Raw genomic sequence first — 18,635 nt, 5'->3', positions numbered from 1 at the left:
AAAATAATGATACAAATACATTAAAATGTAATAAAGGGGAAGAATGCAACTGTACTAAAATACATGTTATCAAGGAAGAGGAAGAAATTAAAGAAATTGAATTACTAGAACTAAGTTTATCTGATATACAAATAGAAAAAAGTTATGATCTAATAGAGATAAATACATAACTTTATAATTTCAGAAAAGGATTACAACATATAGGAGTCATAAAAAACCAGAAAGACTTAGATGAAGTAATTTCAATCTTAGATAAATTAGAAATAATTGGAGAAAGACCCCTGAAGCACTGGGAAGCCAATCATATAACTTGCAGACTTGATATTATTAACCCAGAGTATACTGTTAAAACTGCTTCAATAGAATTCACAAACGAAGACCTGAGAGAATTTGAAGATCAAATAAAAGAATTATTAAATTTAGGGGTAATAAGAAGGTCAACTTCAAAACATAGGTCAATTGCATTCATGGTACGAAATCATAATGAAATACTAAGAGGAAAAGCTAAAATGGTAATAAACTATATATATATATAGAACTAACGTGTCGTAATTGATTACGCACACATATTAAATTAGTCAAAAAAATACTTTATTATTAAGAAAAAAACAAAAAGGGTGTGTCAACCTTATCTCTGGGGAATGACTTTTGTTTGAAGATTAAAAAATGGGCATGCGTGATCATGAGATCATTTGGCGTGGTTCACTCCTTGGGGATTATGGATCTTTCTAGAAATAAAAACATCGAGTAGGTAAATTGTTTTTTTTTGGTCTAGTTTGGTAGATAATAAAAAAAAAAAATTGAAAAATTTATTATCTTATATATTATTTCAAATCTTATGATTTTACCTTTAATAAAAAAAATAATTGAAAACTAAATCATTTTACGTTGTATTTTTGTATTCAAATTCTGAAATTCATGACCCTAATGTCTCAACAATACTATGATATGCCCTATTTATAATACAGTACTTGTTTTTTTCTTGTTCTTTCTTGAAGAAAGTAAATATAATTAGGAAAAATCCTTTTGGCCAGAAAATTTGGCCAGAATTTAGCCAAAATGATATTTTACTTATGTTATTTTACCTTTTTGAAATATAAGTTGCTTATTTTAAATTTAATTAGCCAAATATTTTAATTATCGAATAATCACGAGTTAGTGGATGTTTTAGGTGCCCTTAACCTTTCCTAAAACATTAATATAAACCTCGTTCTGTCTTTTTTAAATAAAACAAATAGGTAAACGTCAAAGTCTTCCTCTGGAGGACCAAGCACAAGTCTTCCATTGGTTTGGGACCCAAAGGAGTAATATTGGTAATGAAAAGTCCACAAAGCTTCAATAATTGCATTTACTCTTATATATAATATAACAGCAATTATTGTGACGTCTTAGCTGAACCTGAGTAATACACAAATGTCTAAAGGAAACTCTCAGCTTAAATACTTTACATTAATCCTTCAAATCATCTTTCTGCAAACATCCAATGCTTGGAAGATCAAGTGTCCTGATTCTGCTTGTAGCGATATCCGTAACATAAGACACCCTTTTCATTTAAACACCGATCCAAAACATTGTCATTTTTCAGGATTTGAATTAGCTTGTGAAGGTAACCAAACAGTTATATGGTTATCCTCCAAGAAGTTGCACGTTCAAAGCATCGACTATGATAATCATAAAATTCACCTGGTAGATCCGACTTTACAAACACAAGGACAAGATGATCTATGTTCTCTCATACCTCCTAAGCTTACCTTTCACAAATACAGTAGTTTCTTCAGGCTCTCGTACTATTATGCATCAGATCGTAGTGTAGCAGCGCCCATTTTCATGTTTAACTGTCCATTTGCTGTTAATGATTCAACATTTGTGGAAATTAGTGGCTGCAAATTAAGCAGATACACTTATTTAAAGATTGGAGAGATGGCAGTCTCTGAAGTGAGTGATGGATGCAGAGCAGAATTTATAGGCTTGACCTCATGGCCTAATATTAACAACATTTCCCTTTCTGATATTCATCAAGCAATTCTCTACGGATTTGAGTTTCCTTATTCTTCGTGGGGTAACATTTTTTTCTATCCTCTATACGTAAGAAACTAGGAAAACAATGAATCACCATGTCATCTTAAAACTTAAGCTCTTAGAGAGAGCACACTTTTATTATTTAATTATATTCTCAACATTCACTCACTACAGTTAATTTTTGCACGTCTTTGTAGGTTTATTGGATTTGATTTCCGGTGAGGACTCAAGGCTTTATCTACATATACTTTTAATTCTCCATTGATTTCTCATTCTAAATTATTTGCACTTTAATCTAACCAGTGAGGATCAGACTATCGCTGCTACCTCGGAATTTCTTGAGTAAGCACCTATATATCCCTTTAGCAATCTATATGTTAGTTGGATGGACACAGATTAACAGTCCGTTGATCATCTGTTTTATCATCTCTATGGTTCGTTATGACTTCTCAAACGTGCAGTGTACTTGGGAGCAAAATTTGTGATCGGTCTTCCATTAGTATTTGCATTTCTGGTGTACAAATTCAAATGGAGGCATTTGTCAATGTACGATACGATTGAAGGCTTTTTGCAAACACAAAACAATTTCATGCCTATAAGATATAATTACTCCAACATAAAGAGAATGACAAGAGGATTCAAAGAGAAATTAGGCGAGGGAGGTTACGGAACTGTGTACAAAGGAAAGCTTCAAAGTGGAAGAGATGCAGCAGTGAAGATGTTGAGCAAGCCTAAAGCTGATGGGCAAGATTTCATGAATGAAGTAGCTACCATTGGAAGGATTCATCATGTCAACGTGGTTGGACTCGTGGGGTATTGCGTTGAGGGAACAAAGCGTGCTCTTGTATACGACTTCATGCCCAATGGATCACTTGATAAGTACATCAGTACCAGTCAAGAAGGAAGCCCTCTGTTAAGTTGGCAGAGGAAGTATGACATTATTCTAGGAGTGGCTCGAGGAATCGGGTATTTGCATCGAGGCTGTGATGTACGAATTTTGCATTTTGACATCAAACCACACAACATTCTTTTGGATGAGAATTTCATTCCAAAGATTTCTGACTTTGGGCTTGCGAAATTATATCCACCAGATAAGAGCATTGTGACTCTCACAGCTGCTCGTGGAACAATTGGATATGTTGCTCCAGAGTTGATCAGCAGAAGCATTGGAGCAATCTCGTACAAAGCTGATGTTTACAGCTTCGGAATGCTGCTAATGGAAATGTTGGACTTGAAGAGAAATGAAGTTGCAAATGAAGAGAATTCCAGCCAATACTTTCCTTATAATATTTACGATAAGTTCAACAAAGGGAAAGAAATTGTGGTGGATGAAGGAGCGAATGATGATGAAAAGAAGATGGCTAGAAAGCTGAGTTTAGTTGCATTATGGTGTATACAAACAAATCCGATACAACGCCCTTCAATGAGTAAAGTAGTAGAAATGCTTGAAGGCGAAGTTGAAGTGCTAGAAGTACCTCCTCAGCCTCTTCAATCTCAACCGATTGTCCATCAGATCATGGGAAGTTCTACGACATTTTCGTCTGATTCAATAGCTTTGTTAGATAATCCCGTTGAGGTAGACATTTATACTGATTGATTATAGTTGATGTAATGTTTATGTGAAATAAACATAGCCAACCCAACAATGTCTGGGACAAAGAATCATGTTGTTATTGTTGTACTAGTTATATTATAGACATAATACATAAAAATGCCGTTTAACTTGGCCTCAACTCACATTTATGCATCGAAACTTAAACATGTATAAAGTTGAACAAATAGACATACACATCATACGTAGCATCTTACATGGAAATTTGAATCCTACATGGTGTTCTATGTTTTTCTCATTATTTCAACCTTAATATATTTTGAAGACAAACAAAAACACCTCACATACAATGCTATTTTGTTAATTGAATCATAAGATTCACTTATTACTATTCCTACAAAGTTGAATTAGCTCTTGAGCAGCAGCATCCATCTCTTCATCTCTTATAGATTTTAAATTCTTGCTTATATCCCTCACTTTAGCCCTCAATTTTTCCCCTGTTATGACACCTTTAAGAGTTTCCGCAATTTCTCCTCTGTGAATTTTGCCATCATCACTTCTTACAATCTCCACCGCAACTCCCAATTCTACGATCAACCTAGCAATCATTGGTTGATCAAGATGTACAGGCATGGCAACTATAGGAACCCCAAAATCTATACTTTCCATTGCTGAATTCCAACCACAATGACTTATAAATCCTCCGGTACTCGGATGATTTAGAATTCTTGGTTGTGGTGCAAATTTGTCCAAAACTCTTCCCCTTTCTCCAATTCTTTCAAGAAAACCTTTTGGTAATGCATCTTCAATATTTTTCTCTTCACCTTTCGGAAATCTTGCTACCCATATGAAATTAACATTACTTAACTCCAACCCGAAAGCTACTTCTTCCATATCTTCTTTTGACAAGAAATACTCACTCCCAAAGGAGACAAAAACAGTTGAATTCTCATCTTTTGTTCCAAGCCAATCGATGAGCTTCATATCGTCCGCGTCATTAGTGATTGGATCTTGGACTGGTGGACCAACTGGAACAACTTTCCAATTGCTCAATTCAAGGCAATAATCAATATATTTGGCTTCTATAGTTGTAGAAGTACTCATCAACATGATTTGCATATTTCCATCAACTAGAAGATTCCCATCATCAGGTTCTTTCGATTTATTAGATTTCGCCACCATTTCACTCAATCTTACTTGCTCAATTTTCCTGAGATAAATAGCAGGGAAAGGGAATTCAACCTCTGGTTTCCTCAGTATGTTGAAAAAATACGAAAACACAGATGCACCCGAAGTTATAAGCTTAACTGCTGGAATATTCTGTTCATTCGCGACACGTTCAGCCCATTGCTGCAATACGTCATAAATCACCAAATCAGGTTTCAGATTTTGCAAGATTTTTGAGAAGTTTGGTTTGGACATTTTCAGGGCTTTTTGAAGGATGTGATTGAGATTGGGTGGGAGACCATTGGTAGTATGGTAATGAGGAGGAAGTTCGGGTAATTCTGGTAAGTGAAGTGCGATAAGCTGAATCGAATCAGCATACTTTTCGGGGATTTTCTTGATGATGGATTTGAGATTTATCGGAGTTGAAATGAAGTAAATCAAGAATCCTCTGTCCGCGAGTTTCTTAGCTACGTTTAGATATGGAGATATGTGTCCATAAGCCAAAAATGGGAACATCAATACCTTTAAAGTAGCCATTGTATGCTTAATTATTGTTTTCTATAAAGTGAAAGAAGGATGAGAAAGGAGCTCTTTGTGGAGTTGGTGACATTGGCTACCTTTATTTATTAAACGAAAATGTGTGATAACTTTATGATAAAAGTTGACTATGTGTACCAATAAAGTTTAAATCTGAGATATTTGATTAAAGACGAAAGAATATATAGTTACCAGAAGTAAAGTAAGTAACTGGTAGCCATCTTTTATAGAATAATTGGATGTAGGCTTCTAGCCAAATTTAATGCAAGTGACGACTTGTGTGATTGTTTGTTTTAGGCACATTTAAAGAAGGTGACTTTATAGGTAATAAAAAATTTTACTAGTGCGTAGAGCGATTATCTAGAGAGAGTATCTATAAGACTATAATTAAGTAGATTAAAAGAATAGTTAATGGTCGAAAAATATTTGAATTAGAGGTTTTTTAAGTCAATATCATACCTTAGTCAAACGTTTCGTTTTTTTTTATCTTAACTCTCAACATCAATGTATTAAAACACATCTTAACTATCAGTTATTTCTGTTTACTATTTGGATTAATCACTATCCTTAGAATAGCAAAAGAGAACAACGGATAGTTGATCTGTATCTTTTTAGTACATGGATGATGATAGTTTAGATAGGAAAAAGAAAATAGATGATATATGGGATATGAAACTTGCAAAAAAAGTGATAGTTCAAGTAGGTTTTGTATCATTATCTTTAAAAAGAACTATTTTTAGGTAAATTTGTTAAAAAATCTCGTATGTATATTTTTAGTTTTTTTCTTAAATTTTGTGTCAATGCAAATTATATCACATATATTGATACGAATAAAGTACGTACAACGTACATTGTAAATAGATTATTAGGTGCTCAACTTGGTTGTGAGCTGGTTGAGTACGTGTTGTATATTATTTTATGGCTTTATTTATAGGGAAAATTGTGCATTATAGCAAATTATTAATTCAAAATAAATGTCATAGATATAGTTTCATTTAATTCTAATTTGTAGCAAACATTTTGCCATTTTCACCTCTCTCCCCTAAACCTCGCACGCCACTCTCAATTCTCTCCCTTGCCTCTCTCACTTTTATACAAACACAATTGTATAAAGCGAGAGAGACTGTATATACAAATACACATCTCTTCATTCTATACACTTATAATTATACTAATACAAATTTCCCCCCTGCTCAGTTCTCTTTTGCCTTTCTCTCTCTTTCTCTCGCTTTATACAAACACAAATTATACAAATAAAATGTACAATTTGTGTTTGTATAAAGCGAGAGAGATTTGATAGACAAATACAAATGTTTTAACTCGATTGTATTGTATTTTAACTCAATTTTACTGTATACAAATTCAAATTTTATACAGATATACAACACAATCATTGATATATATACATAGTAGTTACATATTTACAATTATCTAACCGATATACATATACAATTCACCTCTCTCCACTATATGCCCTCTCTTGCTCACCGTTCTCCTCTTTCTCCTAATCTTGCTCGCCACTCTAACCTAACACAAAGAACATTACATATAAAAACAATAATTTTCATAGACATAGACGCCCGATTTATACAAATCATTGTAATTTTATACAAATCAAATATCTATGATCTATACAAATCAGATGGTCCATAGCAAACATAAGCACAAATATCAAAACTGTAGCTATAAAACGCTAATATAATTTTTATGTTTGTTATTCCTAAAATTTATATACAACGAGTCTATCAAGTATCAACGTGTCGTAATTGATTACGCACACATATTAAATTAGTCATAAAATACTTTATTATTAAGAAAAAGACAAAAAGGTTGTGTGAACCTTATCTCTGGGGAATGACTTTTATTTTCAGAAGATTAAAAAATGGGATGCGTTATCCATGAGATCATTTGGCGAGGGTCACTCCTCAGCATGGGGATTAGGGATCCTTCTAGAAATAAAAACTTCGAGTATGTAAATGATTATTATTTTGGTCTAGTTTGGTAGATGGTAAAAAAAAAAATTGAAAATTTATTATCTTATATATTAGTATTTCAAATCTTATGATTTTACCTTTAATAGATCGTTTTACGCTGCATTTTCATATTCAGTTTCTGAAATTCATGACTCGAATGTCTCAACAATACTGTGATATGTCCTATTTATAATACAATACTTTTTCAACTTTTACTTGTGTTTTTCTTGCTCTTTCTAGAAGAAAGTAAATATAACTATTAGGAAGAGGAACTTTAGTAGTCAATTACAAGTGGCTTAATTTTAAAAGCTAAATTCTTGATTGAAGACTCACATATTGAGACCTAATTAATGATGTTGCCCTTTATCAGAAATGCAAAGTTAAGATGTTTAGGTTGTAGCAACTATTAACAAGAGATGTAAATAGCCCTTGCACTATTTTGGCAAAATTTTAATTGCCAAGCAAGTGTGGTCCTTCTTTTGCCATAATTTTGATACTAATATTAATTAATAATTATGGTGATATTAATAAGTTCCTAACCTCTTGGTTTGGCTGAATAACTCCAAAAAAAAGAAAAAAGGTTGGTGTAAGGCCAGATTTGATAATATCCACATGTTTGTGAGAGTGATTGTTAGTGTAACATTTTAACAAGTATAAAGTATAAAATTTGCAACAGTTTGGACGCTAATTAATTTTATCTCAAAATTTTCTTAAATTATAATAATTTTGGATTTTTTAGAATTCATGTATACATTGCTTTTTTCACCCGATACATAATAAATGATACATAAGTTATGTATCATATATATAATTATAAACCAGATTCATATTGATTTAAATTTAAAATAATTAAAGTTATGTATCAACAATAACATTTATGCCAAATACATTGTACACAAATAAAGTTAGGCTTCCTATTATAAGATAGGAACAACCAATAATATTATCTCTTTCAACTTTAAACTTGGTGTGCACACAAGGTACAAATTTAACCTCGTTTGCTGTATATATATTTTTACTAGGGATGGCAGTTGGGGTAGGGCAGGGAAGGGCACACCCTTAATAGGGCAGGGCAGGGAAATAACTATATAGGGCGGGGCAGATAAAGATTATTTATTTAAAATACATAACGGAGCAGTGCGGATAACAGGTTGTTTTTCAGTTTTCTCGGCGAATACAAAAGAGTAGAGGTATTTTTTAAATGTACTAAATTATTCTATAGATATATAAGTGTATCTAAAATAAGATCTAAACACTTTATGCACACGACGGGGTAAACCCCCTCTATGTACAAGCCCTATGCAATAGGCTCGACACAAGAGACATTGACCAGGATAATCCCAGGTCATCCATGTGGGGTAGTTTGTAAATGACCATCCTATAAATCAACTGAGTCATTCGAAATGACTAGTTGTGAAAGTTTGTGTTTTACGAATATGTAGTTCCATAATAATATTGATGTGTTTTACAAAGCATTTCTTGTTTCTCTTATTGTAAAAATCAACAACATATATACATTGAAATTTCAGGAAACTTATTTTTGTCGTTAATATTGTTTTCTCTTAATTATTTCTAATAAAGCCTCTCATTTTTCTTCCTTCTTTCACTCTCAAAAAAAAAAAACATGAATTTTTGTTTTAGGAAAAAAGTTTCCATGGCTACACAAGTACCACCAAAGCATCGTAACGCTTTGAGGGTACTTATGTTTCCGTGGTTAGCTTATGGACACATCTCTCCATTCCTCGACTTAGCTAAGAAACTCGCGGACAGTGGATTCTCTGTCCGCGTTTGTTCTACAATTATAAGTCGAGAAACTATAAATAAACAAATCCCTGAAAAATACTCTGCTTCAATTAAGATGGTTGAGCTTTGTTTACCAAAATTACCTAAACTTACGACGAATGAAATCCCAGTTGATATGGATCACATTGTTCTAAATACACTCAAATTGTCCAAATCCAACTTCGCGAAAATCTTGAAAAATCTGAAACCTGATTTGGTTATTTACGACTTATTATTGCAATGGGCTGAAGGCGTAGCGAATGAACAGGGGATTCCAGCAATGAAATTCGTAGTTATGGGTGCAGCGGTGTTTTCATACTTTTATAATTTGATAAGAAAACCCGAGGTTGAATTCCCTTTTCAGGATATTTATCCTGGAAAAAATGAGCTGATGAGACTGAATGAATTGATTGCGAAATCTTCTAGAGAGGAAGAACATGATGATGTTGATGATCCTTTTGCTGAAGGAAATATACAAATTATGTTGATGAGTACCTCTAGAACTATAGAGGGTAAATATATTGATTATTTCACTAAATTGAGTAATTGGAAAGTTATTCCTGTTGGTCTACCAATAAAAAATCGCGTAACTAATGACGTGGATAACGTGGAGATTATTGATTGGCTAGGAACAAGAGATGAGAATTCAACTATTTTTGTGTCATTTGGGAATGAGTATTTCTTGTCAAAAGAAGAAATGGAGGAATTAGCTTTTGGGTTGGAGTTAAGTAATGTTAATTTCATATGGGTTGTAAGATTTCCAGAAAGGGAAAAGCGAAATCTTGAAGATGTATTGCCAAAAGGTTTTCTTGAAAGAATTGGAGAAAGGGGAAGAGTTTTGGACAAATGTGTGTTACAATCAAGAATTTTGAATCATTCAAGTATTGGTGGATTTATAAGTCCTTGTGGTTGGCATAATGTAATTGAATGTTTAGATTTTGGGGTTCCTATAATAGCAATGCCTATACATCTTGATCAACCTATGAATGCTAAGTTGATGGTAGAATTGGGAGTCGCGGTGGAGATTGTTAGAGATGATGATGGGAAAATTTATAGAGAAGAAATCGCGGAAACTCTTAAAGGTGTCGTAACAAGGGGGAATTTGAGGGCAAAAGTTAGAGATGTCAGCAAAAATTTGAAATCTATAGGAAATGAAGAGATAGATGGAGCTGCTAAAGAGCTAATTCAACTTTGTAAGATGTAGTAATAAGATGTGATTGATGTGGTAGAATTGTTTATTTTTATCACTTATTATGTATTCAAACACACATCGACATTGAGTTTTTTTTTCGGTTTTCCATCCAGTGTCAGATCATCGGATCCCGATTAAATTTGGATTCCTAACAAAGGCGACTCCATACCCAAGGGTATTCGAACCCGAGACCTCTTGGTTAAGGATGGAGGAGTACTTACCACTCCACCACAACTCTTGTTGGTATCGACATTGAGTTTACTTACACGTACTTGTTATCGATTGAGAAAAAATATTTAGCCAACTCTGCATTGAGAAATTAACATAAATAATTGTTTACCTAAGAACAAATTAAAATAGACAATAAACGTATACGTATATTATATTAGATTGAAGTTGTAAATATTCTACGTGACATGTTTAAAACTATAAAATTATATGATATTTTGATACATTATACACATCTTTAATATAAAACCACAAATCCAAAAAAAAATAAATTACTTTCTTAAATTTCTTGTCCAGACAAACTAAGAAATATCTTTCGATATTTAGTAACAATCTTTCTTTAATAACACATGCACGCGCGCACACACACAATAACCATGATGACTCAAACACTTCTTTTCTTAAAAGACCTTATAGAGCGCAAATACAAATCAATGGATATTTTCAATATAAATATCAAACACATAATGAAAATACAAATCAAATATTTTCAATACAAATATCAAACACACAATGAAAACCCAAAGAAAAACAATAAAGTAGACAATATCACAAGCATATGACCAACAAAAAAAAAGGTAAATGAATTAAAATAAATCAAAATGAATTCATGTTGTTGTTGCAAAGTGCAACCAACTCCTCCACCACTCCATCTATCTCTTCATCCCCTTTCATCTTCATCTTCTCACTCAATTTTTTAGTTTTCTTCCTCACACTTTCACCACTTTCTTCAATTACCACTTCCCATTTTCATCCTTCAATGCTTCAACTCCCATGCCAATATGTTCCACAATCCTAGAATTGATTGGTTGGTCATGGTACATTGGCATTGCAATTATGGGCACACCAAATTTCATACTCTCCATTATTGAACCCCATCCACAATGACTCACAAATCCACCGATACTCGTGTGTTATAGAATTGTGGCTTGTGGATCCCATTTTTCCAAAACCATTCCTCTTTCCCCTACCCTTTCAAAAAACCCTTGTGGTAATACATCTTGAATACTTATTTTTTCATCTTGTGGACACCTAATAACCCAAATGAAGTTCACTTTACTAAGCTCTAGCCCTTGTGCTACTTCATGGATTTCTTCCTTTGATAGAAACCACTCACTCCCAATTGACACAAACACACTTGAACCTTTTTCTTTCTTGTCAAGCCATATTGCATTATGCCCACATCATTTTGATCAATGGGATCATGAACTAGAGAACCAATCGGGACGATTTTCTTGGAAACTAATTCAGAGAGATAATCCATATATTTCACTTCAAAATCCTTCACTAGTATAATGTCACGCGATTGCCTAATGGCCTCCATGAATGAGTCTTTCATATTAACTTTTGAGTTTTCCATTGCAAGCTTTTGCATTTGAAGCATCTCATGTTGACGCATGTAAATTTAAGGAAGATTTGGTAAAGATGGAAGATTAAGTTCAACAAATTCTATTGATTGAGAATATTTTTTTGTGACATTTTTCTTGATGGAACTTAGGTTTATTGGAGTGGAACATAAGTAAATATGGAAATTTTATTTGTGAGTTTTTTGGCTAGTTCTAAAAATGGACTTATGTGACCATGGGCTAGCCATGGTAACATAACTAGATTAATGGTGTTTTTCTTCTCCTCCATATTTTATCAACTTATGTTTCTATGATATATATGGTTTTATGGATTGGTGAGTGAAAATATCTATATGATGGTAATCTATTTATAGTGTATTATTGCTTATTCTTAATTGTGAGCATGACTAACATGGTGTATATTATAACATGGTGTCCTAGATTATAATAAATATATATAATAAACAAAAAGGATCGCGCAAGCATTACTCTCTCTGGGAATAGCTTTTATTTTAAGAGATTTAGTTTGTAAACTTATAAACGTATCTGAATTCGATCTAGGGATGGCAATGCGGCAGGGCGGTTTTAAGGTTGTGCAGGGCGGGCGGGATGCGGGGCGAGGCGGGTTGTGGGTCTATGCGGGTTCAAATTTAATTTTAACTTTCTACATTGTTATAAGAGTTATAGAAGATTATTTATTAAGATAATTTCTTTAAATTTACTAAAATATTAAAGATAGTAAATGAAAATGATTCAATAAAAACTAATACAATTTCTCACATGATTCCCAATTGACCTTTAAAAATAAAATTTTAAGTTATTATCTATTAACTCAATACAACTTTATGAGAAAATGAATTTATTTTTATAAAATTTATTTTTAGTATCAAACTGAATTAAAAAAGGTAAATATCCAAAAAATTATATGGGGCGGGTTCATGCGGGGCGAGGTGGGAGCGGATTGAAAAAGAAAAAGATTGTTATGCGAAGTGGATTAAAATTTTTGCGGGTTGACCACCCATTGCCATCTCTAGACTTCGACCGATCGCAAAGTTCTTTTTTTACATTTTACATGTTTTGGTTTGATTTTACATGAAATTTAAAAATATAAAGAAAAATTTTTTAACTTATTATTAAAATAAATAGATACACATGTGATATTACAATTGATTTCCAACGTGGGTCATGTTACTGGTTTCCTTTTAATAATTGAAACATATTATTGCTTATTTTTAATTTCTTTGTTACATGATTAATGTGGTGTATATTATTTTGATTTTATGACTCTTTCTTTATACGAAAGTGTCTAAATCGTGATCGATTACTTAGGAAATATTATTTTTTTTTTTAAAAAGCAAACAAAAAAATATAAAATAATAATAATAATAAAATAAAAAAAATAATTAAAAAAATAAAAAAGCTACTTAGGAAATATATAATTGTGCCAATATTCTTTCTTGAAATGGCTTTTATTTTAAAAGAGATGTAGTTTGTAAATTATTTCACGTATCTTAGTTTGACCGAATATAATTTTTTGTTAAGAAGTCTCATATCGGTATAGGGATGAGAAATTGGTCTCCGTATTTATGGACTTAGAAAAACTTCTCCTCGTGAGCTAGAATTTGAGGTTCAGTTAGACCCAGATGTCATATCTTTACATGGTAACAAAGTCAGGTTCATCCCAATTTGTTGTGCACCGATGTTGGGCCCTCATCTATGAGTGTTCACGCTCCAGTTGAGGTTTGGGCATGCGGGAAGTGCTAAGAAGTCCTACATCGATAGAGCGATAGAAAATTGGTCTCCTTATATGGACTTGGACAAACCTCCCCTCATGAGCTAGTTTTTGAGGTTGAGTTAGGCCCAAGTGCCATATCTTTACGATTTTTTGCACTAAGATTTGATCCTAACTAGGGACCCGACTATTGACCCTGACCTGAAATTTGACTCGATGCCTAATTCTCGAACTTGTCTCCTAACCCAACCCTAACCTTATCGAGAAAGCAACTCTCAACCCTAATTCGATCTCGACTCTCGATCCTCAATCCTATATAATTATAACATTTTTGGGTTTAGTATCATAGTATTTTTCATATTATACATAAATGCTCTTGAGATAAAAAATAAAATAAAAAAATTCTAACCAAACACCACAGAATAAGAAAAACACTTGTATAAAATATTTTCAGGAAAAACATATTCGGCAGAGAACATTTTTTCATACCAAACACTTAGATTTGGAGAATTTGAGAAACTAACTAACTAAATACAAAATTCATTTGTGGTCCTTGATTGATTTCAAATTTTATCTTTGTTTCTATGATTAAGTACATTTGACTTTTAGTTAATCCATATGTGTAGAGTTTGGGCCAACACGAGATTCAATTACTTTTTAGAGAAAATCTTAGAAATAGCAAATATAATAGACATAATAAGGCTTTATAGCTATATTTTTCATAATTGCGTTCCTTAGCTATAGTTCTGTTTACTATTGAGGCTGCAATTTGTATATTTATGTCGATTTATATATTTTGCAATACTAATAAGTTAAATTTTATGAAGTTCATTGATTAGTACCCTATGACCTTACCCATTGTAGTATTAAGTACTCCAATAGAAAATTATACGGCATGAGTAGTTGAGTGACCTCAATCCCTATTAACCGTTGTAGACATTGAAATTTTGTGGAACTTTACAATATGTGTTCAATTCGAATTGAGACTCTAAAAGGTGTGTTTAGTTTCAATTAGAATTTTTGGAGGCTACTCAACCCTAAACCCTAGTTCATGCCTATATAAAGGCATCTCGAATATTCTGCAAACTGATGGAATAGTCATATAGATGTCAAATCTAAATTATCCTAGTTCGAGAAACACGCCACTAACGGCCCTAGAATCATGGATAAATCTTAGGAAAGTAGAATCAAGGGAGAAACAGAATTGTACTCGCAATCTTTATCAATAAAGTTAAGTTATTTTTACTTTATTGTGATTGCAATTTTTTTTCTGTCACTTTAAAATTTGTTACAAACAACCGTAAAGTTATATATTTCAAGAAGCAAACTATTAAGTGAATTGAGACTAAAGTCAAAATCAAAACTGAAAGTTTGAAATATTCAAACTGATTACACTAATTAATACTTTTTAAAAATATGAGTTAAATCTTATTGCTATTCATTTGTTGTTACAAAGTGCAACCAACTCCTCCACTACTCCATCTATCTCTTCATCCCCTTTCATATTCATTTTCTCACTCAATTCTTTAGTTTTCTTCCTCACACCTTCACCACTTTCTTCAATTACCACTTCCCTCATCACTTTTGCAATTTCTTCGCTTTGTAACTTCCCATTCTCATCCCTCAATGCTTCAACTCCCATACCAATATATTCCACAATCCTAGCATTCATTGGTTGGTCAATGTGCATTGGCATTGCAATTATAGGCACACCAAACTTCATACTTTCCATAACAGAACTCCATCCACAATGACTCACGAATCCACCAGTACTCCTATGTTGTAGAATTGCGGCTTGTGGAGCCCATTTTTCCAAAACCATTCCTCTTTCCCCTACCCTTTCTAAAAATCCTTGTGGTAATACATCTTGAATACTATTTTTTTCACCTTGTGGAAACCTAATTACCCAAATGAAGTTTACTTTGCTAAGCTCTAGCCCTTGTGCTACTTCATGCATTTCTTCCTTTGATAGAAAATACTCACTCCCAAATGACACAAACACACTTGAACATTTTTCTTTCTTGTCAAGCCATTGCATGATGATCTCCTCATGATCATGATCTTGATCAATGGAATCTTGAACTAGCGATCCAACAGGAACAATTTTCTTGGAAACTAATTTTGAGAGATAATCTATATATTTACCTTCGAAATCTCTAGAGGTTTTCACCAAAACAATATCGCGAGATAGTCTAAGAGCATCATTGAATGGGTCCTTATAATTCTCATCTTTGGATTCTTCCAATGATTTCTTGATTTGGAGTATCTCATGTTCACGCAGGTAAATTTCAGGAAATGGAAATTTTTCTCCCGACTTATCAAACATGATGTGGAGAGCTAATAAAGCAACAATAGCCGCGCTAAAAGTGAGGAATTGTATGGCAGGAATGTTCATAGAGGACGCGAACTCAGCAGCCCATGGTTGATTGAAGTCATATATGACTAAGTCTGGATTAAGAGTTTGTAATATTTTGGAAAAATTTGGAGAGGCGTTTTCGAATGCTTTTTTTAGGGTGTTCATGAGATGGGGAGGGAGGCCATTGGTGGTGTGGTAATGAGGAGGAAGATTTGGTAAAGAAGGAAGATGAAGCTCAACTAATTCTATTGATTCACAATATTTTTTTGTGACATTTTTCTTGATGGAACTTAGGTTTATTGGAGTGGAACATAAGTAAATATGGAAATTTCTATTTGTGAGCTTTTTGGCTAGTTCTAAAAATGGACTTATGTGACCATGGGCTAGCCATGGTAACATAAGTATACTAATGGTGTTTTTCTTGGCCTCCATTAGTAAATAGTAACTATAAATCTCTTAATTTTTTTTCTTATGGCTCTAGTGAGTATATATATAGGATGATAATCTATCTATAGTATATATTCAACCGTTTAAATTATTATATTATTTCATGACTTTTCCTTATACGATTGTGTCATATATAGTTGATTTGGTCACCCTCCAACCCTAGCTGTAAGGTTAAATAGTCATATTTAGCTTCTTAAAATTGTTTCGTATATTTCATTTTGACATTTCAATAGAATTTATACACTAATTTTTGACAAAGACGACGACCAAAATATTCAAATATTTCGGCGCATGAAACTCACATGCACATAGGTGTTGTAGGCGAATAAAACCACGACATGTGGCATATAGACTCAAATTTCTACTTGCGAGTTTCTTGGCTAGCTCTAGAAATGGACTAATATGAGTTGTGACCATGGGCTAGAGTCTAGACTGGGTAACGTGTTTTTCTAGCTAGGGTTATATTAATCAGTGACGGAATTAAGATTTTCACCAAAGGAGGTTAAATATAATTAAAAAAGTAAGAAGTTGAAAAAATTGAAAGAGATTCAACATGTACAATTTTATATATATATAATTTTTTATCGAAGGAGGTTCGAGTGAACACCAACATTATCTAACTCCGACCCTTTTCATTGTTAATTATAATTATAACTATATATATAGATCTCTCTCTTAAGTCTATGATTATTCTACAAAGTATATATATATATATATATATATATATATATATATATATATATGATGATGATCTATTTATAGAATATATTTAACCGTTCAAATTTATTATTTCTCATCTTGGTCGTAATTGATTACGCATGAAATATATATTAAACTCGTGAAAATAAATTATATATTACTATATAAGAAGAGTGAATAAAATTCACTCTTCTTTCGACACGTGGCACCAAATAAAAGGAGCCATATATATATTATTTTATTACTATATAAGAAGAGTGAATAAAATTCACTCTTCTTTCGACACGTGGCACCAAATAAAAGGAGCCATATATATATTTAATATAATGTATAATATAAGTAGTAGATAAGTGTGAAAGTGAGGGTATNAAGTAGTAGATAAGTGTGAAAGTGAGGGTATTTTGGGTATTTAAAAATACCCTCAATATATAAGAAGAGTCGACACGTGGCACCAAATAAAAGGAGCCATATATATATATAATATAATGTATAATATAAGTAGTAGATAAGTGTGAAAGTGAGGGTATTTTGGGTATTTAAAAATACCCTCACATTCACACTTATCTACTAAAAAATATATATATAAGTAGTAGATTTAAATATATTTAAAAATAATATAAGTAATAGTATACTTAGTATGCTTAAAAATAGTAAAAACTACATAAAAAGTACTACATATCATATTACAATAATTAACAATTATTTGACGCTTTCAATTCTATCGATGCCATATAAATTAGGATAAAAAAGGTAACATTTATATTCAAAAATAATATAAGTAATACTATACATTACAATAATTAATAGCTTAAATATTTAAATGTTATATAAAATATTTAATTGACTCTCTAAATTCTATTTGTACCACATAAAATGGATTATATGATAAACATATATTGTTTGAAATTGACGAAAAAGAAACTATAAATTACAATAATTAACAAAAAAATTGTCGGCTCCAAAAAATCTATCAATTAAGAACATTTATTGTTTCAAATTGACGAAAAAGAAACTATAAATTACAATAATTAACAAAAAAATTCTCTCGACTCCAACAAATCTATCAATTAATGCCACATAAATTGGGACATGGAAAATAACATATATTCTTTAAAAATTAAGTTCAAAATGTACTATAAAATACAACAATTAACAACTTAATATAGTAAAGAGACATATAAAAAAGGGTTAATATTTGAAATTTTGCATGTGCCACGTAAATTAGAACAAAGAGAGTAATAAATATTATTTTCAAAATTCTGTAAAAAAAAAAAGGTACTACAAATCACAATAGCTAACAATTTAAAATATTTTTAGAATCATATAAAAATTTCAATAACTTCTCAAATTTCATAATATATGACATAAGAAGAGGGAATAACCAATATATAAATAAAAAGAAATGACATATAAAATGAAATGGAGAGAGTATTAGTTTTTGAAAATGGAAAAGGACAAAACACATATAAAATTAAAAGACATATAAAAAAAAGTTGGTTTAACTCTCAAACATAAAAAGTAACATATGTTATTAAAAACTTTAATAAAAAGTACTATAATTTACAATAAATAATAACTTAAAATATCTACAAGACAACAAAAAAA

General features: G+C 31.9%; 5 protein-coding genes and 1 pseudogene across 12 annotated transcripts in view; 3 read left to right on the top strand and 3 right to left on the bottom strand.

Annotated features, from left to right (window-relative positions):
• The window catches only part of LOC125844329 (rust resistance kinase Lr10-like), a 368,189-nt gene extending 364,511 nt beyond the window's left edge, over positions 1–3,678 (top strand). For 6 of the 7 annotated variants that reach the window (XM_049523633.1, XM_049523631.1, XM_049523637.1 and 3 more), the window contains one exon: positions 2,682–3,678. In XM_049523633.1, coding sequence (XP_049379590.1) covers positions 2,682–3,616 — 935 coding nt within the window. In that variant the 3' untranslated portion in view covers positions 3,617–3,678. Of the gene's footprint in view, positions 1–2,672 lie in introns of all 7 variants that reach the window. The other variant, XM_049523630.1, reaches the window with a different exon arrangement.
• The window catches only part of LOC125844341 (beta-D-glucosyl crocetin beta-1,6-glucosyltransferase-like), a 133,912-nt gene extending 128,620 nt beyond the window's left edge, over positions 1–5,292 (bottom strand). The window contains exon 1 of one of the 2 annotated variants that reach the window (XM_049523652.1): positions 4,170–5,292. In XM_049523652.1, the coding sequence (XP_049379609.1) occupies positions 4,170–5,275 (1,106 nt within the window). In that variant the 5' untranslated portion in view covers positions 5,276–5,292. Of the gene's footprint in view, positions 1–3,817 lie in introns of those variants that run through there. The other variant, XM_049523654.1, reaches the window with a different exon arrangement.
• LOC125844369 (uncharacterized) lies at positions 1,341–2,316 on the top strand. Its single transcript, XM_049523673.1, has 2 exons — positions 1,341–2,059; positions 2,217–2,316. Exons 1-2 carry the CDS (start codon positions 1,414–1,416, stop codon positions 2,282–2,284), a joined length of 714 nt encoding a protein of 237 aa, XP_049379630.1. The 5' UTR covers positions 1,341–1,413; the 3' UTR covers positions 2,285–2,316.
• Positions 5,293–8,902: 3,610 nt separating the features above from the next.
• LOC125846028 (beta-D-glucosyl crocetin beta-1,6-glucosyltransferase-like) lies at positions 8,903–10,234 on the top strand. The gene has a single exon (XM_049525493.1). It carries the CDS (start codon positions 8,903–8,905, stop codon positions 10,232–10,234), a length of 1,332 nt encoding a protein of 443 aa, XP_049381450.1.
• Positions 10,235–11,047: 813 nt separating this feature from the next.
• LOC125846027 (UDP-glucosyltransferase 29-like) lies at positions 11,048–11,852 on the bottom strand (annotated as a pseudogene).
• A 2,954-nt stretch (positions 11,853–14,806) lies between these two features.
• On the bottom strand, positions 14,807–16,326 carry LOC125844843 (UDP-glucosyltransferase 29-like). The gene has a single exon (XM_049524193.1). It carries the CDS (start codon positions 16,314–16,316, stop codon positions 14,967–14,969), a length of 1,350 nt encoding a protein of 449 aa, XP_049380150.1. The 5' UTR covers positions 16,317–16,326; the 3' UTR covers positions 14,807–14,966.
• Between the last annotated feature and the right edge of the window lie 2,309 nt (positions 16,327–18,635).

The sequence above is a fragment of the Solanum stenotomum genome, chromosome 11, assembly GCF_019186545.1.
Source record: "Solanum stenotomum isolate F172 chromosome 11, ASM1918654v1, whole genome shotgun sequence".
Classification (NCBI taxonomy): Eukaryota; Viridiplantae; Streptophyta; class Magnoliopsida; order Solanales; family Solanaceae; genus Solanum; species Solanum stenotomum.
Note: the sequence above shows the minus strand (reverse complement) of the source record. Positions and strands in the feature narration are given on the sequence as shown.

Excerpts from the sequence above, each read along its gene's own strand:
- LOC125844369 (XM_049523673.1), top strand. The coding sequence starts at position 1,414 with ATGTCTAAAGGAAACTCTCAGCTTAAATACTTTACATTAATCCTTCAA. Across the intron at positions 2,060-2,216 it reads GTTTCCTTATTCTTCGTGGG|GTTTATTGGATTTGATTTCC; the intron begins GTAACATTTTTT and ends ACGTCTTTGTAG.
- LOC125846028 (XM_049525493.1), top strand. The coding sequence starts at position 8,903 with ATGGCTACACAAGTACCACCAAAGCATCGTAACGCTTTGAGGGTACTT.
- LOC125844843 (XM_049524193.1), bottom strand. The coding sequence starts at position 16,316 with ATGGAGGCCAAGAAAAACACCATTAGTATACTTATGTTACCATGGCTA.